The 26,378-nt window shown below is 43.3% G+C and overlaps 1 protein-coding gene across 1 annotated transcript; it reads left to right on the plus strand.

Moving 5' to 3' along the window:
- On the plus strand, positions 1–24,911 carry TMEM272 (transmembrane protein 272). The gene is made up of 5 exons (XM_056492156.1): positions 1–246; positions 3,549–3,628; positions 10,364–10,423; positions 16,761–16,843; positions 19,962–24,911. Exons 2-5 carry the CDS (start codon positions 3,571–3,573, stop codon positions 20,322–20,324), a joined length of 564 nt encoding a protein of 187 aa, XP_056348131.1. The 5' UTR covers positions 1–246; positions 3,549–3,570; the 3' UTR covers positions 20,325–24,911.
- Positions 24,912–26,378: the final 1,467 nt, after the last annotated feature.

A 26,378-nucleotide genomic window follows, 5' to 3' on the forward strand; every position in this document is an offset into this window, starting at 1 on the left:
GGGGAGATGATGAGAATGATGAGGACGGGCTCCGCCGGCGAGCGCTCCCGCAGCCCGCAGCTCGCACGGCGCCGCCGCCGGGAGCCGGGAGAGCGGGGCCAGCAGCGATAAAAGGCACCGAGCCCCCTCCACAGAGCCCCAGCCAGCCGACAGAGCTGGGCTGCCACCGCAGGCTGCATTCTGCCGCTCCTCTGCCCCATCTCCCACTCACCCAGTGAAGGGATTTGGCAGCCACAGCGCTCTCAGGTAAGGGGGTTTGCTGGGACAATAAAAGCCAGTGTGGGGCTTTGTGGTTTGTTAGGAAAGCGGATCTGGAAGTGGACTTTGCTCTGGATATTTCAGAAAAATAGAAAGAAATTGTTCCCTCTTAGAGAAGAGCCCTTGCTCCGGAGGGGTTTGCTGGCCCATGTGTCCCTCCTGTGTCCCAGGGACACCCTGGCAGTCAGAAGCCATCGAGTGGGAGCTGGGGTCTTAGGAAGCTCCACCAGTTCTGCCTGCTGTGTCCACCAGCACAGAGTGCGGCACCTGCATCTGGGACATTTGAAAAGTCTGACCACCATAGTACAGGTGTGGACATGGCTCTTGTTTGGACTGACACATGCTGGGGCCAGCCTGAAGTTGTCCTTTGGCTTTGCTGCAGGTCTGTCAGTCAGCATTCACCTTCTGTTGACTCCTATTACCTAAACACTTAGGATGAGAACAACGACCAGAAAAATAATTTAAAGCTAAACTAGCTGAAATAACAAAGGAGACGGGCTGGAGGGTCTGTGCTACACACACTTGTCACTGCTGGGACAAGGAGCTGGCTTACAACAGGAGGCAGTAATGTGAGGCAGCATGTGGGCAAACCTGGCTGCTGACCTGAATTGGACAGCCTGGAAGAGGCACAGGGGTGCTGTGTTTCTAGTGTGGCACAGTTGCAATCTGCCACCCTGAAAAGCAGCGGTGTGCAGGAGGTTCAGAGGCTTGTCCCCACTGCTTGCTGGCCCTTCTAACCCAAGGGCAGGTCCCTTTACACTGGGATAACAAACTCAGGGAAGGGCTGATAGGGGGACGTCCAGAAGTTGGCTTTAACTTTTTTTCCCAGTTGTGTTTGAGTTTTATGATTTGTTTATGATTTTCCCAACTCACCATCAAACTGGGAGCAGGTACAGTGTGGGGCAGGACACCTTCCTGCCCTTGTATGCCACAGTCTTTGTGCTGTGCCAATTTCAGGTTCCTGGAGTTTCGGTGACAGTTTCCCTGTTTCAGCTGGGAAACAAAACAGTTCTGCAGCTGCCTGGCTGCTGAAATGCACTTTAGCACCCTCATGCATTGGCACAAAAGAAAATAATTCATCTTTAACACTCACAGCAGCTTCTGCAGAATGACCAAAAGTGTGGGGGAAAGGGGCACCACCTTTTTATCTGGCAAATATAGTGACTTTTCAGAGGGATTTGTCACTTCTGGAGAAATCCAAGCCAATGTCTGAGGAAGGTCTGAAACCATTACCCGGTGGTTATATGTGTTATGTTCCTGCGTGAGCACACTTTGTGTACAGCCATCATGAAATTGCTTTCTTTATCTCACCTGTTAGAACTGCACACACAGAGCTCTGATTCACGGTCACTCCTGGCTTCTGTCACTAGGTGGTGACATGATTCCAGATACCGAGTCCTCCTTCAGGCTTTTTTTTTTTTTTTTTTTTTTTTTCTTTTAGTGTAAAAGAGCAGTAAATAAAGACAAAATGTCCAGTTTACCCTCTGCTTATGGAAATACAGCATTCCCAGCCACAATAAATTCTGCTTAAGATAATTTGATATTTAACTGATTTTTAATTTGGCATTTGATTGATTAATACTGTTTCTGTAAGAATTACTGCTCTAAAAGTAATTTTAGTCATAAACATTTACATAAAGACTAATATTCCTGATCTCTGCATAATTTAGAATACATTTTTCAGCAGCCATTGCCAGGTGCAAAATGAATGCCATTTTGTGCATCTTCTAGGAACAAACCTGCACTGAAAGTTTTAAATTTAATGTGTTATTTTGTTGGGAAAAGTACCAGTTTCCCTTCCTCCTTTCTGTTTTTCCTGAGCATGCAACAGTGCTTTTTTTTTTTTTTTTTTTTTTTTTTCCTTGAAATGCTCAGCATTAGTTACAGCCCATAGGCACAGTATTTGCTCTGGGATATGAAGATGAGGGCTGGAAAAGGAGAGCTAAATTCCATGAGACATCTGATGAGATCAGGCACACTAGAAACCTGATTATATATGATTGGTGGCTGGCTGCCACCTGCAAGGGTTACTGACCTGCTGGGATGTCTGGGAATGCCTCAGTCCCTGACTCTTGCTTGGTCACTCACTCACAGGTGAAACCACAACTGCCTCTATAAATTGCCAGGGAACAGAATCTGTAATGCCAGTGTGCAAGGAGCAAATCCCATCCCCTTCCCTGTGGCAGCAAAGGATCCTGTCTGGGCTTGGAGACAGCCTCCTCTGCTCAGCCATGACTGGTAGGGCTTGGATAGACTTAGGATCAGCTGGTTGAACAAGTCTGTCTTTATCTTCAACACATGCCTGGGACCCTGTGGTCCCTAGTAGGCTCTGGGCCAAGCTGGACACAGCATTGCATGAGAAAACCCTAGGGTGGATTTCATGTTGACTTAGAACACAACGAGGCTAAGCTTAAAATACTGCTCTGTAACCATTAACAAATTTAGAGGCTATTTTGAGGTAGGGAGGAATGCAGCTTCCCTTATCCTGGCCTCCTGTACACACACCTTCCTCTGTCACACAGCTGCTGGTGGTGGCAGACCTGTGGTGACCCTGGCCAGAAGCTGAGCCTTGGATCATGTGTGTCTCTCTGTGTGTGTGTGTCTGTGTGTGTGTGTGTGAGCTTTCCACACTCCCACTGATGTGGGATGCTACTTAACTGGCTGCTGCTGTCTGAGAGCCAACCTTGGATGCCTGGCTGCTTGCTCATCCCTCACCCCAGCTTGTAAAAATTCTTCTTTTACAAGGAGCTACTTTCTAATCCAGCTACTTTTCTGTCAAAGACGTGTTGTTCTGGGCTCCCTGTGGTTTCCAGATTTTATTCCATATTCTTCTTCAGAATCCTCCTTGACCTTAAAACACTTTTCACCCTCTCTCCTCTTTTATTTCTTTAATTCATTTCTGCTCACTAGTTAATTCTTGCTGAGGTTTGTGTAGCAAACCCCACCTGTTTCCCTGGGTTTTCTCATAACAGGTAAATAATCTCTTCTGCCTGAAACTCAATCAAAGTAAAGACAGAACCTTTCATAATTTTCAGGAAGATGTCATTAATAGTTCTCCCCAGCCCCCTGTGACCCCAGAGCTCATGCATCACCACCAGCAGGTGAGCCTGGAGCTGCTGGAAGGCACACCTGCCTCTGGGTATGCCATGCTGCTGGCTGGGTTTGTGAGTGCTTGGAGCTCTTGAGGGTAGTGAAAGCCTGGCAACATGTGTGAGTATTCAGAGTCAAGATACTTAGTAAGGTAAAGACACTTTTTTCTCATAGCCATATTAATTTCTCTGTCTCCACAGGCACCCCAAAAGGCTCACCACCATGGCTGCTGGCCTGGAGAAAGCCTGCCACCGGTGCATATCTAAAATTGCCAGCAATGGTAAGGCAGCCCTGGTAGCAATTCCCTTAAATGTATTTAAGCAATCCTGTTGCTAAGCCAGGTTTATAAAGGCATCACAATGGTACCAAGTCCCAGCTGAATCTTCCTCTGAAGTTTCCTTTCTTAGACAATTCTGGGTACTGATGGAGTATGCAATAGTTACCCTACTCTAACAGCAGCTGCCTGTTGCAGTATTTGAAGTATAGCACCAGCACAAAATTTCAAACAAATACAGACACCACCATGTACCTAAATGTGGGCAGCAACAGACAGCCTAAACAAAATAATGTGTTTGCCTCCTGTTTGAAGTGTTGCCTTACACATAGTGCAGCAGAAGCATCCACAGGGAAAATCATCTTGTGAAGAGCAGCATAGCCAGCCTGGAAACAAACTCTCCTAGGAGCAATTCCCACTAAGCAAAACTGCTGCCAGCCTGTTTGATGACACAAGTCTGGGGATGGAATACTGTCAGGAGCATCCCCCTTTCACCCAGTGAGATTTGGGACAGGCTATTCCTCCCTCTGCTTGCCTGCTCCCTGGCACTGCAGATGTGTGTGTCCCCCTAAGCAGCCCCTTGCTGTGAGTTGGAAGCACCAGTTATCTGGACAGAGGTTCTTCTGCATGACAGCCTGGGCTTGCTCAGGTTTTAAAGCAACTGGTTCTTCCCACCCAGGGTGGAGGACACAGAGGGCTGTAATGAGCTGACAGCTGGTTGAACAGCCTGGTTCTTGCTCTTTGGGGAGCAAAGCAGCACAGAGTTGACCCGGGCTGGGGCTGTGCAAGCTGAAAAAAGGCACAGGAGAAATACACTTCAGAGGTGGGGTTTGATAAGATCAGGGGAGTGTCCTTGGCAGGAGGTTAAAATCCATGGGTTTTAAAGCAGCTTACTCCTGCTGACTGCATCTCCTTTTCACTCTGAGTTGCAAGTGCCTTTTGCTTTCACTTCTAGGCAGTAGCAATTTCTAATTCCACTCAAATACAAGAAGCAGCAAACAAACCCCTTGACCACTCATGATAATTGGTACTTTAGCCACACTAATTGCTGCATTTGCCAGTCTAGGGTGTTACCTTGGGGTCTTCTATACTCCTGATCTTTGCTTTGCTTGAAAGGCTCTCAAAGTTCAGAATGAATTTTATTGATGATTAAACCCTTCAACTCTTTGTTGCCTTACACCCTGGCAGAGAAAACCAGGCCAAAGGGATAGAAAACTCAATCAAAGCCTCCCTGCAGAAACCTGGCACAGGTAAGGAAGGATAGGATATTTTCTGGCCCACTTTTTCATCACACTCATCACTGCCCCAGGGGAAAAGAGGGCTGGGCAGTGATGGAAAGCAAGAGGTGCAGAGCATGCACCCTCATTACACCCTGACAAGCACCTGGGAGTGGAATTGGGACCCAGCTGGTCCCTGTGGGATCCCTCACATCCTGCACAAAGGATATGCAGGGGGGATCTGGACCCATTGGAGAATATCACAATTTAAAAGGTCAAAAGCAGTATTTTCTCAGATTTTTGTTCCTAGTGTCTACAAGCAAAATGTTACTGTTCCCTGCTTTTAAATTACCACTGTAACTTCAGTGATGAGAGAGAAAATAATTAATCCTTCTGAATTTTTTTGAAAGACTAGGATTAGTTCTGATCCCAGCTATGCTCTTCTACAGCACCCTCTTGGGTACCTGAAAAATTACCCATGAATGAGGAACTCAGAAATACCATTCCAGAAAAGTATCTTCAGGTTCTTATCATGCTTAAGTTCAAAATAAGCTCAGCTTTAGCTATGGATCAGCTAGTGCATCCAAAATTGATTTTATATTCATTAAAATGCAAGCCCTCAGGAAGTGCAGTGATGCTTAATTTCACTTTTCCTCATCATCCTGTATATATTTTTCAACGAGCTTTTCAGCAAAAACCCACATTTGTACCTTTAGTCTCCTGGTATTTAAATAACTCCCAAGAGCCAACCCACCTGTGGAGCATCTTTTCATTCTTGGTGTAGCAATTTAAGTTCGGTCTTCAATTTACTGACCAAAATAAAAATGCCTAATCTACTACCCTGGGTCTACTGCAAAACAAACTGAAATGGCTCTATATGTAATGCCTAAATATTGTTTTAAAATTACTTCTGGAAATTATGCACAAGGGGCCAAATCCAGAATTTAGACCATGGTGTAACTGTAGTTCAGTATGCAGAGGCATAATATAAAATTCAGGCCAGACACTCTGCAATATTGCTCAACCCTCAAAGCACCTGCACCTAGGACATAAATTTTAGGTGATGTGATGCTGATATCTGGTTACCAAAGTTCCATTTTGCAGTAATTCAACCCTGCCTAATTCAATCCCCTGACCTGGGATTTGGTCAGTTTTGTCACACTTCCTCTGCCTCAAATGGTGGCTTTGCACTGGAACTAGAGGCCTCCATGGGAATGGCTGCTCCTTACTCTGAATTCTCCAGCTTCTGAGTATCCAGTTTGGCCAAAGGGATGCCAGGTATGGAATTCCTGCCATTCATCCCCAGAGACCAGTCCATCAATATATCTCCCTGCTATGCCATTTAGCCTCATGAACAGAGCAGTCTTTGGTTTTGCTCAAGTTTATCTCATGTCTCTACTCTTCAGATCACTCACAGGTCTGGTTTTGAGTGCTCAAACCTTGCTGTTATTTTCTTATTTGGTGGTGGCTGGCCAAGCTGAACAGATTTAATTCTTTTCCTTCAAGTCTTTTCTGCACATCCCTTCTAAATACTGAGATATTCCTGTGACTTGGAAGCACAGAAAGACAGCCAGTATCCACATCTACCAAAATCATGGGCAGACTCATCCCTGGTCTGTAAAACATCCAACCTTACTGGGGCTGGTTCCTCAGAAAGATCCATCAAGATTTTCTCTGCCCAGGACATCCTCACAGGCTGCATTCTTTCTTTTCTCCAAGTGCCTATCAGTACTGCAGATACCATGAAGGAATGAAACATGGATGAAAATGCCTGTTCCCCATCTGCACTCCAGCCTGTTACACCATCCAGTGCAGCCCAGTGACACTGCTTGCTAAGCCACTGCACTACCACCTGCATCTGCCTCGGGCCATCAGCAGGCATGAGGCCCTGCCAACTGAATTTGACCCGAATTTCCTAACACCCAGACTGACTTCAGAGCAGCATTCCCACATGGTGTCCAAAGGGCATACTGCAAATTTTCACACAGTTTCGGTCCACAGCTTGTTCATGCAGATAAATCCTAGGGTAACTGCAGAATTCAATTGGAAGCTGGTAGCATCTCATTAAAAAAAAAAAAATTTCCTTTTTTATCCAGAACCTGACAGGCTAGAGAACAAATAGCACTTGGGAGTGATGGTAATGTAGCCAACATTTCATTTATTGCTGTATTTATTATCAGAGAGATTGTCACTCTTCTGAGCAGCTTGCACTACAGCTGTGTTAGCATACTACTGAGAAGAGTAGGAGATTGAGATTTATATTCATAAATCACTTCTGAAAATCCTGTGAAGACTCTTACCTGAAAAGAAAGAAACTTTTCTCTCTCTTCAAAGTAAACAGGGATAGCCTGAGCTGACCTGAAACTTCCAAGTGCTTGGAAAACTTGTGGCAGCAAAATAAAATCTGAGGAGCCCAAGGGAGAATTGTTGTCAGCACCTATACTGCTCCAGATCCCAAGCAAATTCTAGAGGGTGACAGGCTGTGTGTCCAGAGCCAGGCACAACAAGGGAGTGGCAGAGGGCTGGGAGGAGAGCTGCAGTGCAGGGACATGGCTGTGGAAAATGCAAAGGATCAGACAGAAGAGAGATCATGACATACAGCCAAAATGTCAACAGTGTTCTCAAGTGTGTTCACTTCTGTGGAAATCCTGGCAAAAGGAACTCAGCCAAGCAGCAGATTTGTATCACCTGACTGCACTGCTGGGCAGGAGATGCAAAACCTGCACTCACTGATCTCATTTTTGTGACCACAGATGTCGAGGAATGTGCAAGATACTGAGCCACTAGTTCCCTTCTTCCTCTGTTGTGACCCCAGACACGAGCTGTTCCCTTCATCCCTCTCCCAGCACGTGGGGATCCCGCAGCAGGGCTTCACCAGTGCCCTGCTGGTACAGGGCAGTGAGCTCTCCTGCCTGCTGCCCTGGCACCAGCTCATGGAACAGATACCCTTTCGAGGCATGCCTGGAAACGCTTCCCCAGCTGTGTTGTGTTTTTAGACAATTCCAGCCCCTTTTATGCTGCTTATTCCAGGAATGGGGCCAGGGGCTTCTCTGAGCAGCCTGGGAGGTGATATCACTGACATAAAAACACCACAAGCCCCAGGTGTGGACGTGCCCGCACAGCAGCATCCTCTCGGCTGAGCTGCGCTACCCTGCAGCAAGCACCATTTGCTGGAGCAGTTTGTCTTCGGACCAGCACGGGGCAGCACAGCCCAGAGAAAGCCAGGCAAAGTGAATCCCAGCTGAGCAGCATTTCTGTGAAACCCCACACAGCTAGGGAAAATCAGCTTTTAGTGCTGCTAGCGACACTGAGAGTGGCTGCAGAGCCCTGCCAGTTATGTAGGCAATTGCTGAAGAGTCTCACTTTGTTAAACATGGATCTGGAAGCCTTCCCAGACTATGCATCTGCCCCTCCAATTCGAGACCTAAGAGGCTGTAGCTGAATGGGGAGATAATGAGTAAATACATTCCCAGCTACTGCTTTGGGAGTAAAATTAATGAACCATTATCTTTTTCCCTTGAGCTCCGAGTGGTCTCTACCTCCCATTTCTCCCCTGCACAACCGGGCTGTTGGGTAGATGTCAGCCACGAGCAAACACGGACACCTGTGTGCCAGATGTGCAGTCTCTCATGCACATGAGCCCCCTGAGCCTTTTTCAGAGCTGCATCCCTTTGGGAACCAGATAAATGAGCTGCCCAGCCTGCGGGCACTGTCCACCAAAGATGTTGGAAGACCAACTCATTTACAATACCATCGCTTCTTAATATGAAAGAATAGTCTAGGTAACAGCAAGAGGAGCTATCACAAATGTGACATGGTGAAAAGGGAGGCTCTAGGCTGAGTTGTTCTAATGAGAGGCTGTCAGTGGTTGAAAGAGCTTAGTCAAGTATAGGACACCATTCAAGCAGAGGAAGAATTTCTGTACTGTGCAGCATTCAAGAGACAGGAGTCTGGGCAAAAATGAGAGGGGGAGAGAGAGACAAGACTGGTCGACAGGGAAAGGAGGAGGGGGCTGCACAAAGGAACAGAAGCACTTTCTTCAGCTCAAAATACTCCCAGTCTCTCCCAGTTTGCAGAGATAACAAACAAGCTACTTCTAAGAAAGATGTCTCCAAGCACTGAAGTGTAAGATCCCGGTTCTCTGCAGAGAAAACACGAGCAGTATGTGGGGGATGGTGTGTGTGTTCCCATGAAAAGTGTCTGCGAGTCAGAAAGCCTGGTGGATCTGCTCTGAATTTTGATGCTGCTCCTATGTCCTCTCTCTGTTTCTCCCTCTGTAAAAGAGAGGCAGTGATGCTGCCCTTTTTCTCTAAGGCAGGCTGAGGGTGATGTTCTGGCAGTGCTGCAGAATTTCCAGAGCGGCACTGCCCGCAGGGTGCTGGCAGTGTCCCTGTCGAGCCACGGGGACACCATGCGCCTTGCAGAGGCTGCAGCTCTCTGGCGTGGGGAACTGCAGGACACAGTTTACCCGGGGAAAGGGCTGGTCCCAAGCCAACTCCAAATACTTGCTCCAAGATTATTTTCACAAGCCTCCAAGGAGACATCCTACTCCTTTTCTAATCTGTGCCCTTCTCAGTCTCTCTGCAATCTATGCCCACTTGCACTTTGGCACCCTTAGGCATCCACTTGCAGCCTGAGCCATTTCTGGAAGGGCTCTGCAAGGACACTTGCCACAAAATGTCCTCATTATATTTTACTCTCATTTGGCAGAGCAGTGTTTCACTTTAATGTTGCCAAGTGTATTCATGATTAGGCACAGAGGTGACAGCTCTTGTGAGACAGGCTGCTCACACTGTTCTTGATGCTAGTGTCCCTCACACACTGGGAAGGTAAGCATTCATCCTCTGCAGCACCTGTCCGTGCAGGGGAAATATCAGGGCTCAGATACACCAGAAACCCTCTCTAGGGAGTAAGACAGCACCTCAGGTCCACTCACCTGCAGGGAGAGTCCATGTGCACCCCTGGGAGCATCCTTCCACACAGCTTCAGCTGATATATCCCAATGACAAATCCTGCTGCTGCCTTTGTGCTCAGGAGCTAAGCTGGGTCAGGAGTTTGGCCAGCCAGAAACTATTCACATCTGTGTATTTAGCTATCAGTGAAAACTAAATGGAATGGCATTAAAGCTGCTATTTGCTTAGCAAACAGATATGGCTCATCAGTTGCCATGGATTAGCTGATGCAAAATTACTTGTTATTGCAAAGTCACTTAGCAGTGCCTCTCAAAAGGATGCAGGATAAGGCAGCAGTTGGATGACTCCTTGCCCTTGCAATAAGACAAGCTGCAAGTAGTAGCTGCAAAAGCAGTTTGTGTCTCTCACTGCACCCTGGAAGTGATAAAATGTGCTGGTCCCATCCCCACAAAAGCTGCACCACAGAGGTGATATTCCCACCCCATCAAGTGCACTGGATTGCTTCCTACACAGTTGTGTGGATACAGAATATCTGTAAAGAACTGGATGGAAATGCTGGCCTCAAAACTTGAACTAGCCCAAATAACACTGTTTTTTTTTCTCCTTCACAGCATGCTTTATATTTGGGCTCCTTGCTTTCCTTGCCTTACCACTGTCCATGACTTTTGTAGGTAAGTTGACTACTAAAGCAAACTGAAAATAGAAACCTCTTGTGTGACAGGTTAACACATCTGGTGAAAGAAATGAGCTGGAAAATTCAGAGTTTCCAACTACTAAACCTCTGTCTTGATACTTTAGCTTCAGACAGAATTTCAGCCCACACTCCATATCAGGGAGGAAGGACTACTTGAATTCAGACCCTGTTTATCTTAAAAACCCCTCCAGTGTGTTTTACCTCAAAACCCAGCTTTGTCTGTGGGAGGAAGCTCAGAATCCGACACATGAGAAGATTTCATTACTCAGGATCCTTCTGTATTAACTACATAGCAAAAAAATTGCAGAAGCATAGTGCTGGAAGGGAAAAAGATGCTGTAGGCTGCTATATCTCCACCCTTTTCAAAGTCAGACCTGTTTTTTGGCAGATCTGTCTCTGTATAACCCCTTGAAGGCTGGATTTGTGAGCAGAATTTTAAGATCAAATATTTAAGAAAGGAAAATCCTTTGAGCTGCAGAATTTTAAACATTTTTAAACTGCATAAGGCTCCTCTCTTCTTAGGCATTACCTTTCCCTTACCATTAACATAGATTTTTATTTTTTTTTAACACTTCATTGCTCCCTTTGAGCCTTTCACCTCCTCCATACGGGTTGTGAACCCCACTTGAGAAACATCAGTAGAGACACCAATCCACCTCTGCTTTCTGGCAGGCTCGTGTGCTCACAGCATCCCTGATAGATGTCTGATTTGCCCTTGCTCAAGAAAATTCCATGGCTTCCCAAGGAGGCTATTTCAACATTTTACTGCTCTCAAAGACAAAATATTTTTCCCAATATCCAACCTAAATCTTCCCTATGGCAAATTAAAAAGATTACAGCCTGTCCTTCCCACTGTGGTCACAAAAACATATTGGTCACTATCCTACTCAAGAACTGTTTGAACTGTTTGAAGGCTGCTATTATAACCCTGTTCCATCTTCTCTTTTGTTTTCCCAGAGGTCTTAAAAATCTAATTCTTTCATCCTGACCTCACAGGTCACTATTTCTGTAGCTTTTTTTAAAATTTATTTTTGCCTCCTTCCTTTAACCTCTGGCCAATGTAAGTATTTTTCCTTATAAAAAAAAAGAAAGAAAGATGTAACACAGGCCTCCAGCTGAGACCTGAGGGATGAGCAGTGCAGAGTAATTAGCTCCTCTGTCTAACATGCAGGATTTCTGTAAACACACCTCAAAATGAAACATGGTCTCTCTGCACCAACCCATTTCCTCCAATTTAGTTAATGGCACACTGTAAGCCCAGATGGTTTTTGGCAGTGCTGCTCCCTACCAGACATATCTCATTTTTTATTTACATTGAATTTGCCTCCCCTACACGCAATGTTTGGCTCTATCAGTTTGCATCTCATGGGTTTTGAATGCCTTTTCCCAGTGTATCCAGATCACTTTGAATTCAAAGTTCTCAAGATCCCTTGTCTTTGAGAAGCTGTTCACCTTGTGCCATCAAGGATGGTCCAAAGGAACTCTACATGCAGATGCTGAGGACAAGCTGCATCCCACCTAGATTCAGGCTGTGTGCATCCACAGCCAGACTGAGCACTGTGTGTTGTCCTTGCAGGCTGTTGAGAGAAATGGATGCTCCTGACAGTGAAATTCCCACACCCTCTCTCAGGTGTCTGCCTTGAGATGAGGTGACTTTTAAGGCCGTTGGGACACCTGGCCCACCTAACCCACATAGTAAGTGTTCAGCTAAAGGTTGGTGCTATTCCCTTAATCTGGTGCTTTCAAAGTACCACTGATGACAATGGTGGGATTCCAATGAGGATGGCCTAATTAGGAATTAGGGAGTTCTAATGGGGGATTAGGGACCAATTAGGAAGTAGGGAAATGGACTGAACTGTTACATCTCAACACTTCTGCTCTTATACTTCTCCATGACTCAAGATTGCTATTCATCCCTTAAGAAGATTCTAGCTTTACCTTTTCCCCAGGCTGAATATGCCTGAACTGTGAAATAGGGATGGGAAGGTATAATACAAAATGTGGCATGGCTTCCAGGCATATTGACATCCTGCATTCTGGAAATTAATCCAGGTCTGGAATCTGACCACTTATAACTTCTCAAGAATATTTCACAGTATCTTTAAGATCAATGAGAAGTGGAAAGTCTATGGTAAGATATTAGCTTGGAGCTCTGGATATCTCCTGTATCAGATACAGAGCCTTTTTTTTTCCCTACAACTTACTAAAATTAGGAGATAATGTCACTGTAATATAGTGTTGTCAGAGGATATTGGTTTCCTGCAGCTCCTTATCAGCAAAGGCATTTTTAGGAAAATGAAATATCAAGGAAAATGCAGATATTTATTTTCCAAGCAAAACCCTATGATTTTCTGATAACATTCTGTTACCATTATCCCAGAAAAACCTTGCTGATGTGCCTCCAGTAATTTTAGCTCTTGTTTCCTAGTGGAAAACTGTGAGCTACAATACTTGTTAAAACTCAGAGATTAATAATAGGCAGACCTGGTGATAATTGCACACTAATATTATACACTCTTAAAATTCGATAATGCTGTAAATCACAGTATAATTCCAGATACATGAAAAGGACTCAGCATATTTTCCAAGCTGCAGACTTGTGACATCAGTTAAGCCATAGATTGTTTAGCAGATTTTTCACTTTTACTGGCAGAGAAGAACCCTTTTTTTCACTGAAAATTCCAAAGATATAGAGATTTATTTTAATTTTTTTTCGTTTCCAGGACAGTGAAGGATTACTCTCAATAACCCATTCTTGTATGTTGTCCAGATTACCTTTATATACAGAATTTCCCAAGGGTAGCTAAATCACATTTGAAAGCTGATGACATGGCTTTTTTAATAAGCAGTCTAAATTGCCCTCTGTTCAAATATAACCCACTACTACTCCTCACACTCATAACACCAAATAATTCCTCAAATCTCAAATGCTCCTGAGAATTGTCTGAAGCCTGTTTTCATACTCCATGCCTTTATGTGGAAGCCAGTCTTGTGCTTTAGCAATTGTTTAACACAATCTTTCCCTGCATTTCAGTCCTTCAGCTAGCCCTCTGCTTTGCTGATATGCTTTCTGATAAAATGGTGCCCAAAAGCAATAACTTTGAGATCAATTCTCTGAAGCACCTAGATCTTAAGTCTAAGGCCCAGTCAGGGCTTGACTGAGGTCAGTGTTAAGTGATGATAGCTGCAACCATCCACAAGGAACACCTGAAAATGGCCTGGCATGTTGTGGTCTCTGCCTCCCATTAGGAAAAAAGTCATGGAGTGGGCACCAAACAGTGGATCAGCTTTATATATATACATATATATGTATATATGTGTGTGTGTATATATATATATATATATATACATTAGTATATATATATATATACATATGTGTATATACATACAGCAGTCCTCCTTTCCTATGGGTGTACTTCAGCCATAGGTGAATTTTCAGCTGATAAGAGTAAAGTAGCTACAAAGAGGCCAATGGTGTATTGATTTTCATTTGTCCTGACCCCTCATCTCATGGATAATCATGAGTCACATGGACATTTGGTTGGTAGCAATCCTTTGTGAGCCATGAGAGAGCACTGCCCCAAATGGTGCCCTTAGAGAAGCTCATGTCCTGTTTGCTCACAAGTGCTCTTTCCACTTGCTGGACCCTCTGTCCTGGATCACATTGCAGTGTTCCTCTAATTTTTAAATTCTGGGTTCTGTAGTAGCCAAGAGGGAAAATGTGCAAGTACCTCTGCTTTCCCTAGACTCCCATCTCTTTTTTTTTTTTTCCTTTGGATGCTGTTCAGGCTGTATCTGATCTTGCAAAGGTCTTTTGCTCATTCATTTGGACTCCTGTGCTGGTCTGTTTTGTCAGGCTCAGTTGCTTTTCACTCTGAAGCACGGATTGCTCTGGCTTGCAGGGAGCACTGCAGTAGAAGCAGACCTTTGATCTCTTATGGTCCATATATCCCATCTCTAGTAGTCAAAGGAGAACATATCTGTTGCTTATGGGAAAGAAGAGCTAGCAGTGATGCTTTCCTACTTGTTTTGGTGTTCCCACATAAACCAAACACACGCTGTGTAAGAACTGATGGGCACATTCACTGATTTCACTGTAACAAATACCAGTGCCCATCTGCCAACTGTAGGTCCATATTTCCTATTCACACCTTGGGGTCTATTTTTAAAGTTACTACTGTATCACCTGCTTTGACCTACTCTTTTGCTGTCATATCTGTCTGCAGTATTCTCCCAAAACCTACAAAGTACCAGTCTGTCACTCAAATCCTTCCCAAGGCTGACTGATGTCATGTTATATATATATGAAAGGATTCCATAATAGATTTGTCTGGGAAAGAGAATTGTAGCTGCATGAGAAAAAAAAAGAAAGGCATTTTTCTTGATTTTTTTCCCCCTCAAATTGAAATCTCAGTTAACACACTGGAAATAGAAATTGCCTAGGTTCCTAAACTGAAGTATATTCCCAGTGATCCCTGGCCAGCTGCTTTTGTGGCAGGCTATTAGATGGCCACGAACTCTGGAAACCTTGGCAGCAGCTTTCTGATGAACATGATGCAATTTGTGACAATTTCCCTGCTGCCCACCCCTGTAAAGCTGGGAGTCTGAGCAGGTCTCAGTGTTACATAGTGGCAAAATGGACAAAAAATTACAGCTTTGTAGTAGAAATGAAAGGGGAGAGAGTCCAATCCACCTAAGCACAGCCGTTTTCATTTCCACAAAGGTTGCTAACAAATACTTTGTATAGAAGAGTCCACTGGACTCCACGGCCCTGACACACAGGGGATCACAAAACTGCAGACCACAAAACACTGTCCCATGTCCTGTGACTAAAGTCAGACCTGTAGCAAGCAACCACAATCAGAACACCTGTATTATACCATGCAAAGGGTGCAGGAGAGGTTCAGGACACCAGCAATAGCAGTGGGTTTGGTGGGCAAATTGACAAGCTAAAGAGGATTATAGCCATAGAAAATAAAACCCCAAGAAGCCCCAAAGTAACAAAAAAACCCTACCAAACCAAAATCCTCTGGTACTTCTTTCCTTATTCCTCCTATTCAGTGTCATTCTGAAAATGGAGGCAAGACATTCCACCTGAGAGATGTTTAGCACTAAGACCAGCACATTCTTTTCAGTATCCTGTGACTAGGTAACCCAAATTATTCAAAGTCAGAATATCTCCTTGACAACTACTTAACAGCAAGAAGAAAACAGCAAATCCTTTCTACCCTGTGCAACTAATCAGTCAAAGGCCTGAAACATGGGATCAATTCCAATAAAATTACAGTGTAATGAACTGTTTAAAATTTCTGAAGATGCCACTGGGTAAGAGACTTGGGTGGGGGATTCATCCCAGCTAACTTTTAGGTGTCTACAGCTGACAGCCTGGATTCCATGGATAGCCATGGAGAGACAGAAGTGCTTTCAGGGACCAATTCACCCGACCCATTTCAAGTGCCTATCTTAGGATAAATGAATTGAATTTTACAAGTGCCTATTTCTCCCTATTGACTACAGAGTGTAGAAAACTAGTTCACATATGGATGCCTGCACTGCAGACATCTATATTTGGACAGATGAGTTTCACTGCCACAGACCTATATCACAAGCTTCAGACTCTACTGCCAGCAACATCCTTGCACAGCCATACACTCTCTTCCCTAAAACTTACCCAGCTTCCCCTTTCTTGCAGTAGATTTGAGGGTTGTCAGGGTCCCTAGCTCCATAACAACCAATTCTTTTATCCTCCAGTAACCCAAAGAGCTTGAAAACTTGAGTTTCTACAGCTCCCTATCAGCTGCCTGGAAAGCTAAAATGGCTCCAGGTGCTCCCACGGGTATTGGCTCCCAAGTTTTCAGGCATCTGACTCAGGAACATGCCACACTCATAGGAACTAATGAGCAGGAATATCCTTCCAGAATTCCTTCTTTTCATAGTTTTGATTTTCAGTGAATATTCTACCACTGATGAAAATTTCCTGTCCAGCTCAGTCAATGGTTTATTTAACAAAGAGCTGTGGCTGAAACTCTTTATGACCTCTATATGTGGCTCCAATTAGTAATGCCAGAAAACAGTAATGTTGGTTTTGCCTTTGCTCTCTCTCTTCCTTCTCCTGCCTTTTGCTTGTTCATGGCCCTCACTCCTGTAGTGGGAGGTGCAAACCCCTTTTAATTCAGCCCCTATTTCAACAGACACTGAATACAAGTCTTGGGTGTAAGCACTACACTTCACTTACAGCATCTGTAGTTTTCACTGTACAGCTTGTTGCAATATCTGGTCACTTGAGATAACAAACATTCCTTTTTGCTGTTCAGGAATGAAGTTTTTGGAAGACTGCCCAGTTCAGCCACTGATTCCCTTATATCTGTTGGTGGGTGGCGTGGTTGGCAGCTTAAAGGTAATGTGCCTTCTTTGTGTGAAAAATACTTTGTGTGACTCGACTTTGACTTGCTAGTTAAGACATAATGATAGTTCCAGACAGCCACATGCACCCAGTACTGGAGAGATACCAGGATTGGACTGTGCTTGTTCCAGCACCAAAAGCACCTGTCAGTCAAGTGAGCTGCTAATGAGCTCAGCATTGTCCCACACGCTGTGGTGTGACTTTCTCCTGCACCACAGCATCTGTGCTACCATCCCTACTGAGGGAAATGACTACTTAACATGGATGCCAGTGGTAAATGGGGTCCATTTTCCACAAGCAATCCTCCAAGCATGTCAAGTCTTTCTCCATTATTTTCACACAGATAGCACAAAAAGCTAAGTTACTCTGCTTGCTTTGGGAATACTACAAAATCACTTGTGTTTGTACATAATCCTTTACAAGTTCAATTTACTCCCACTCTGACCTGGCCAGAAGTAAATGACTGCAGCAGAATCACTTCCTTCCAAAGTAAATATATCCCTGCAATACAGCAGGGCTTATTAATCTAGATGCAGCATTTTCTAACCACAGCTACCTGTCTTCTAGTGGACTGTGCTCACTTAATCTTTGCTGAGCCACAATCTGACTCTTTGACAAGCAGAGACACCCTCATACCTGTGATAAACCCTGGTCACTATAAAGCTGTAACTCAGCATTGACTCTAAAGGATCTTGCTGTTCTGACAGTCCCTTTGCAGGTGGTGTTAGCTGGCTGCTAGGGAGCACAAAGAGCCTTGCCACAGCATTTCTAGCCTCTCTTCTTTGCCAGGACTGAAAGAGAATACTCCTCTGCAGGTCTCTGCATTCACTGCACTCTTTCACAGTGGTAACCCAATCAAACCACAGTACATATCACTGGGATATGAATCATGCCCTCCAAGGACCTTTGGTCAGTAAATAAGAAAATGTAAAAAAAAAGGAAAGTGCTTAATCTTGTTACAAGGAATTTGCAATGCTGTGAATTCTACTGGCAAATGCTTAGTCATTTGATCACACCAGTGGACTTATCTGTATAATGAAAGGTTCATTTAATAATAGTTTAGAAAAGATTAGAGCAGAACTGAAAGGAAATTTTGAGGCTACTGGATTGAAGCTTTCATAAAAAATGTTGATTGGTTCTTAGCTATTTCTGTTTGAAGTCAATTTTTCTCTCTATAAATAAGGTGGCAAACTGATCAGTTAATATTCATGCTGACATCAAATAATGGTTCAAATTTTACTTCTGTTGACAGCACTAGTGCTTATTTTGCAGTTTGGCAATGCATTTGGTCACTCAGGTCATCTCAGCACATGGACTGCAGCCAAATTCTAGTCTCTTGCCTCTCTGAACTCTGCCCTCTGTTCTGTTCACTGGACTGCACTGACTTCATTGAGCAGTGCGCTCGCTTGAGCTCTGAAAGTTAAAAGGTCAGAGAATGGGTGCAGGATGAAGTCTGAACAGATGTTGTCCTGTGATGGACATCATCTAAGGCAAGTCATTCTAGCCCACATCTCTGCAGTCTGTTGGCTCCTCATCTATTTCTTTACCACCTCCAGTCTTTTAAAAAGCAATGGTAACTGTTCACTGAGGCAACTGAACCATTCTAGAGCACCCAGAGAGGCCTGTTGAATTCATGCCATGCTGCTCCATAAATGTATATTCAGCAGCCAGTAACAATGTGAGCCATTGCCAGCAATTTCTTCAATCACGCTTGCAAGGCAATATCCATAAGAATTAAATGCACTTTCCGTGAACTACTTAGATGCAGTTGAGATTCATAAATCTACCTGGGAGGTTTCTCTGACTGCCTCAAACCCAGTACTCATCTGCCATTTAACCCTTTTCTCATGCTGAGCTTGATAGAACCTGAGTGCTGAGCTGAAAGCTAAATGGACTGCAGCAGGCTTCAGGTCCAGCCACAGGCACCCTCAGGCACGAACCTCAGAGCCACTGGCCAGGCAGGTTTATCCCTTCTGTGTCTCATGAGTCTCTGTAAAATAAGCTTTCATATGAGAAAATGATGGTTTGAGCAAGCCTGTAACTTTGAGTGCTCAGCTGGATGTGGGACATCAGTGGAAATACTATTTTTTGACCTATGTTGGTGCTGGGACTTAAAACTGCATTTCTCAAAACTGGTACCAACATCTGGGCTGGAAAAAAAGTTGGTTTTGTGAACAAATATTTCACCATTTACATATAATCAAATAGTTTTACAGGGAAGATTAACAATAAAAGAAAACTTCAGATTCTCTTGCTAAGCTTTTCCTATTGAAAATGGGGCACATGGAATAAAACCTGAACCGGCAAAATATATATCCAAACAGGTTTTCCTTGGCCAGTGTTCTGGAAAACGAGGGGTGCTCTTCTCTTTCATTTCAAGCAGAAAAATGAGCACAGATTATAACTCCGTGAACGAGAATAAGACTGAGAAGCCCAGTGAATCTGCCTGTGTTCTTTATATTGCCAAGACTAAACAAGAAATCCAGGCATCACTGATGAGTCCTACTGCATTTCCTTGTATACCAGACCTTTCTAACCAGCTGGCATCATGGTATTCAACAGTTCTCTGCTAGTTTCGACTGAAGGCAGGAATGGGGCAATCTGAGAAAATAGCACTTAATTGAAGAAAATTTGACAACAGTACATTGCAAGTAACTAAAGCAATTTCTTTGGAGTTTAAGTCATAGTCTATATGCTTCATAATTTGATATAGGCTGATTCAACTTTATAACCATGGAAAAATACAGTTAGAAGAGAAAAATCTACCCACTATATGGCAAGAACTACACCACTTAAGTTATTTAGCAGTTACTCTAATTTGTTCTTAAAAGTCTCCAGCGTGGGAGCTGCTGCCATCTCCCTACACAATCTGTTCTCATGCCTCTCCATCAGCAATTCTTTTCCAAAGTATGACCCCCTACTGGTAAATAACCTACGAGGAAAAAATGCATTATTGTTCAGCAGTACCTGCCTCATTTATGGCTCCTTAGCTTCCTCTTACACTATTTTCTCACACCCAATTTTATTTGACCCAAAGACTGGCAGTGCCCAGAAGGTGTTCAGACTCTCTGCAGCCACTTTACTTATTCCTTTTCTCCTCCAATGCCTCCAGGTGACTCTCCTGCTGTACGACTCTACCAGGATGAGGCAGCTGCTTTCCAAGTCTGTTGTGATTGATGATGATGATGACGACGAGTATCCCTGGAGGCAGAATGCTCACAAGTACTACATCCATCTAGCCCTCAGCCTTTTCCTCTTTCTCTGGTTCATTCTTGGGAACTACTGGGTTTTTTCTGTCTATCTGCCAAATTTCATCCCGCCTTTTCATCAGCCTCAGGATTACTGTGACAAAACCCTGTACATTTTTGCTGTTGGTGTTCTCATTATTAGCCACACTGTTCTGTTTCTCCTTATCTTTTGTAGCTGCTGCATATACTGTTTTTCCAGGCAAAGATTCTCTTCTGAGGAAGACTAAATGCTACATAAATAAATCTCCAGATGTTTGGGAAAGCGAGTACAACAAAGAATAGGCAATAATTCACCCTTGTGTACATCTTTGCTGTACAATATATATGTGTGATAGCAGTCAACTTCAAGAGGAAATTAAAAAATACAGTGCCATCTGGAAATAGCTATGCTGGAATACAGCATAGTCTATGCAAAAATGCTGCTGCAGGTGCCAGGGTGTACTCCTGCTAACTGTTACATCCCTTTTTCAACTCTGGATGTTTTATCAGGAGTGTGCTCTTGCAGATGGCAAACTCCTCTAAAACCAGGTCCCCCTTATGTTGTATATAGCACAGCACATCTTGGCCTATAAAAGTAGCCATCTTCACTGGGATCTGAACATCTCCCCATAGTCTTGCTGAGGTTTGTTATTGTCCCTGCATTATAGATGAGGGAGCTGAGACAAGGGCTGTATTCAGGCCAGTTTGCACAGCACATGGACTCTGACATGCTCACCAGAGAGCTATTCAGACTGTCAGACTGGCCACTAAGTAGCTGTGATAGCAATCCCAGCATGTATAAAGGCAGCCTGAATATGGCCCTCAGGTCTCTTCTGAGCTTGGACTAGGAAGCATCTATATCTAACTTTGCAGCTAAACCAGACAGTATGAATACATCCATACATATCCAATACACTCAAACTGAGCCAAGGCTGCTTTGCAAGTCTTTGGCAGAACGAGGAACTGAGCTACTGAGTGTCAGATTGGTGCTTCAACCAGTGCTCAGCATTCCCCAGTCAGGGGATACACTTTTTCTGCAGCAGTAATTTGTCAGTACAACACTAACACAAAGAGGAATGTGAAACCATTGTGATCAAGTTCATAGAAAAACTGATTATGTTACCTTGGTATTTTAAATATAAACCCCAACAATAAGACATGGGCAGGATGTGAGAATTTCAGGCAGATGTGTTCATTACAGCAGCTCTCTGGTTGTGGTGTTAGTGTACATTTGATTTGTTCAGCTTGGTGCTGTACATATAGAAATCTGTACTTAATGGACAGATGTAATGCAAACAGCTTTTCAGTCAGCAGCAGCAGCTTTAAAAGCACCAGCATGCACAGAGACAATTTTTTTGTGACATGTAATGGAACAAACCCAGAAGTGGTCCTGGTAGATTGTTTTCTTCATATGTTGATGAATGCAGTGTAAAAGTGCTCTTTCTGCTTTTGCTCTTATGCACTTATGTTAATGTGGTCAAGGCTCCCCTCTAGATGAGCTTGAGGGTGGCCCAAGGCACAGGAAAAAGATGTGTGTTTTGTGTATTTTGTCTGTTAAAACCCACACAGCTGGTATTCATGTTTCAGAGAAACCCCAAAGGGTTATAAAATGCTTGTGAAAGGGTGAGATATGTAAAAGAGCTCAACAATATGCCACAGCTGAACAGGGTCTGTTCAACCATCCTTCCTGGGACTGAGGCTGAAAGCAGTGAAACATCTGTGGAAACCACCTGTCTTCAAACATGAACATTTATCTCACCAGCTATTGTAGAGATAATAAGCCTGCATTTGGTTTACAAGGATTTTATTTCAGGCCACAGATGTAAGAATTGTTTATTTCCAGAGAACTTACCTTAGAAAGAAGGTAGGATAAAGATGAAATAATCTGACATGAGGGCAGTGTCAGCGTAGCATTCCCCTGCTCTGCAGCATCTGTTCAGAGGAGGTCACAGCCAGGCTGCCTCATTCAGAAATCCATGGAATAGATCCATGGAACACTGCTGGCTGACTTAGGCCATGCACAGTTGTATGTAGGGAAATGTGACCAATAGAAACCTTTCCTTTTATTTGTGGGCCTAAGATTAGATCTGGGAAAAATCACTGCCTCTGTTTCCCAAAGAGCTGTTCCACCACATGCTCTCCTCTGCCCCTCACTTTTCTAAAACATAAGTGCTGCCAATGGTGAAGCACTGGAATTCCTCTTTCCCACCACAAACCCTACAATGGGTCACCACTAGGGCTTCTGGATTTCAAGGTTCAGTTCCGAACTGATCTATGGGATTTTACTTTCAGTGGAGAGCATTTTTCATTTGTTAAGAACCCAAAATGTTCAAGAAATTGCCTATATGAAGGCATAACTCCATCCTTCACTCAAATGAAACAAAGCAGCTGTTTACCATTACACAGGAACTTTACCCAGAAGCTTGGAACAGGCATAAAACCAGAAAATTATACTCAGTTGATAATGCAGAAGAAATTTAACAAGAAAGTAGCTCCATCCACAGGGATCCAGTACAAACTTTCCTGATCTTGCAAAATACTGCTGGAATCATTCTTAATCACCAGGAATTAAGGGCTAATACTCCTGATTAAAGTCTGAATTGATTCCAGTGACCTCACAGCAAGTGATGATGCCCTCCTAATAGGGCAAATAAGAGGAGATTTTAGTTCAGCCCAGAGGAGATGTAAGGTAAGTGACATTGCCTTGTGTTTGCTCTGCGCTTTCGTGAGAGTGCTTACAGCAGCTCAGCAGATGTGCAAAACTTCAGCCACACAACAGTAAACCTGAGGTCTATAACTCATTCCTGGGAGGCTAAGACTGACTGTCTACAGACTGACATGGAGGACTAATTCTTTAGATATGAGAACCCAGTGCATCCTTTGGCATCTTGTGAAAGCACTGCCAAGCTGTACTAGTGTTCAGTACCTGGTTGGTACAAACACAAAATTATAGAAGTGGTATTAAAGAGGCAAAAGACACTTCTGAAATATTTTGAAGTTAAAATAAACAAAACGCTTTGCTATACACAAGAGAGAAAAATCCTGCATTGATACCTTGCATACATCAATATGATACGGCACATACAAGTGCACATCAATACCTCCAAAACTATTGGAGCCATCAATTCTGTGCCCAAAGGGATCTAAGCATGCCTTCTGCACTTTCAGCCGACTGGAATCTTGCAGGACTGTAGCAGGCACACTTGGTTTGGGCATGTGATTAGATACACCTGAGTCACAGTGACTCTTCTGACTACCAGCAGCTGCACAGTTTCTCTCAAGTTGCCCCAGTGCCTAAATGAAGCACTCAAACCTAAATGAAAGTAGTTTAATAAAGACACTTTATCTCACTTAGGGGCAAGCTATGAACATGTGCATGGGCCACAGCACCTGAACTTGCAAGCACCAGCATTTTGAACTTCCGTAAACTGATGGTGTCCCAGACAAATGCTCAGTCCCTGCAGAAGTAGGTATGGCTCTTCAGCTGTGGAGGAATGAAGTCATTACAGCCCAAATGTCAAGTGGCTGAAAATACAGTCTACACCTTAAAATGTTTAATTTGAATTTTGCCACAAGGCTTAAATTACAAATTGAGAATGTTCTTTTTCTTCCCATAGTAATATACATGTCTACTGAAAAACTGAACAAAATACACCCTTAAGCTAATCATTATGCACTCAATGTTGACTACGATGCAGGAAACCACCTCTGTTTCAGTTAAATCATCTCCCCTTCTTAAGAAGGAAAGGTCTATTTCCAGTATTTAAAGGAAAAAATATACATGATTTCAATGGATTAGATAGCCTGCTCACTGCTAATTGTGAGTACTACAGAAATCAAATAACATGAAGACCCAAAGACAATTCTTTATGCACACACTGGCTGTATATACATACATACAAGTGCACTGTCAGAAGCCATGAAATAAGCTACACTTATTACAGTTTATTGCCCACAGTATATTTGTCCTCCCACTACACCACTTTCTTTAGCAATAGGCATAAGATCCCAAAGCTCTAGAGAATAGCTTTCCACAGCTATTTTAGAAGCAGCAGACAGACAAGCAATCCCTCACTCCAAATGTTGAACACAGACAGCTCCTACCTGCTGGCCCAAAGAAGAGAGAACAGAAGAGCATCAGACGTATCACAGACCTCATCTTCTCAGGACTGGAAGCAGGAACGCTGTGCTGTCAGAGAAGATGATCTCTCTCACACAGCGCTTGCTCTGAGCTTTATGAGGTCCCAAGACATCAGACTTTAAAACTACAAGGTAACTGTGCAGAAAAAAAATAGCCTAGAATAGCTTCTGCTTCTTTACGCCAAGAGCTGTTTCAAATGTCCCAGATCCTGAAATAGGAACAGTTGGTGTAAAAAATCCTAAATGCTTTGACTTTACAGGCAAAGGGCTACAAAGATTAAACTGATGATAACTCATATATATTGTACAACATTTTAAACTAGACCAGTTTCTGCAAGTTATATTGAATATTTTCTCAGATAATTCATGTTCTCCAGATTCTAGTTGATAGGGACTTTGCAGCACAAGGAGGACCCTTGTATGTTCTACATATAATACAGAAAGGATTGTTACATCAGGACTGCAATTTGAAACTGTTGCTTGTTGGCATAGGTTTCTTCAGGTTCCTGTTCACTGCTGGAGAAGATGAAAGTCCCACAGGTATTAGCCACAGGATGAAACAGAAAACGTTTTTAGAAAGTATAGTACTTGAGGGAAAATAAAAAAGGCTGCCAAGTATACCATCTGATATTGCACAGTACAAGGAAACTGCTGAAAAGAACAATGTCATATTGCAAGGTTTCTGAACAAATTGTATGAAATTCTGAGAAATTGTGTATGTGTTTGTAACACTGAATTTCTACCAAATGTCTCATTTGAATAAAAATGAGTGTAAATGCGTAAGCCTATGTGACTGCAGTCCAAAAATTAAGGTACTTTACATTTACCAGTCATGATAATTTTAATCAAGCCTGCTGCAATTTCACTGAGATGAATAGTTATATTAGAGACTGATTTCGCCCACAGATTTGAATCTCAGCCATACTGACTCTTCTGTATGATTAGTAATACTCAAGCAAAGGAAGAATCTATATTCCCTTCCTCATGCTGCAATACAGCAGCTCAGATGTGAGAGATGTAAACTGTGGGCCTGCAAATCAACACAAGTTTTCAAGAAAGAAAGCTTTCTTTTTACAAGGTCCTCCTGATGCTCAGGTGAGTTAGGTACCTGCATGTGGAAGGTAACCTCCAGAAAAGATGGAGAGGGACTTTTTACAAGAGCATGTAGTGACAGGAAAACGAGGAATGGCTTCAAACTGAGAGAGAGTAGGTTTAGGTTAGATATTAGAGAAAAATTCCTTACTGTAAGAGCCGTGAGGCACTGGAACAGGTCCTGCAGAGAAGTTGTGGGTGCCCCATCCACAGAAGTGTTTAAGGATAAGTTGCATGGGGTACTGAATAACCCGGTCTAGTGGCATGTGTCCCTACCCACACCAGAGGTGTTTGAACTACATGATCTTTAATATCCCTTTCAATAATCTTATAGATTTGATTCTCAGTCCTTTTGAAAAAAATAGCCTTTCAGTGTAATATGAAATGAGTACACAGGATGCAAACAGTGGAGAAAAAAATCCACTATTCACTCTTACTCACAAGCTGCTATAGACAGTATCTTTTTACTATCACTGTTTACCTTTCCATTTTACATGGATTTCACAATAGTAGTTCATAACAAATACTATTTATTTTCAGACTGTATCACAAACAGAGTTGTTTCAGTATTTTTTGTGAACTTAGGGTTTTTTTTTTAACTTGTCCAACTTTTCCAGGTGAAATAAGATTTTAAGTAAAGAGGTCTGGTGCTTATTTGCATGGGAAAGTTTGGCTCCACAGCTTTGCATGGATAAATTTCACATATCTCTCCAGGCTTTGTTATAAGAGCAGAAAGTCTGCTTAATGATACAAAACCTCAGGCTATTCCTTTGGCATTTGAACAAAACAGCAACCATGTAAGCAGATGTGTGTGTTCCTCTGCTTGTACATACATCTTGGATGATACATTCTACTAGATAACATCTGCAATTTGATTACAAGTGGGCTGGAATAAAATGCTAATAAGTAGTAAGATTTGCAGAAGAAAAAAAAAGTGTAGCAGGACTCAGCTGAGTCAATAAGCCTGTAAGGATTCCTGTTCAACAGCTGGTAGTATGAACAGTAAGATCCAGTAGAAGAGCAGTAAGAAGAAAACCAGGTAGCTGAAGAAAATGTTAGTATAGATAACT

Source organism: Oenanthe melanoleuca, chromosome 1, assembly GCF_029582105.1.
Source record: "Oenanthe melanoleuca isolate GR-GAL-2019-014 chromosome 1, OMel1.0, whole genome shotgun sequence".
Taxonomy (NCBI): domain Eukaryota; kingdom Metazoa; phylum Chordata; class Aves; order Passeriformes; family Muscicapidae; genus Oenanthe; species Oenanthe melanoleuca.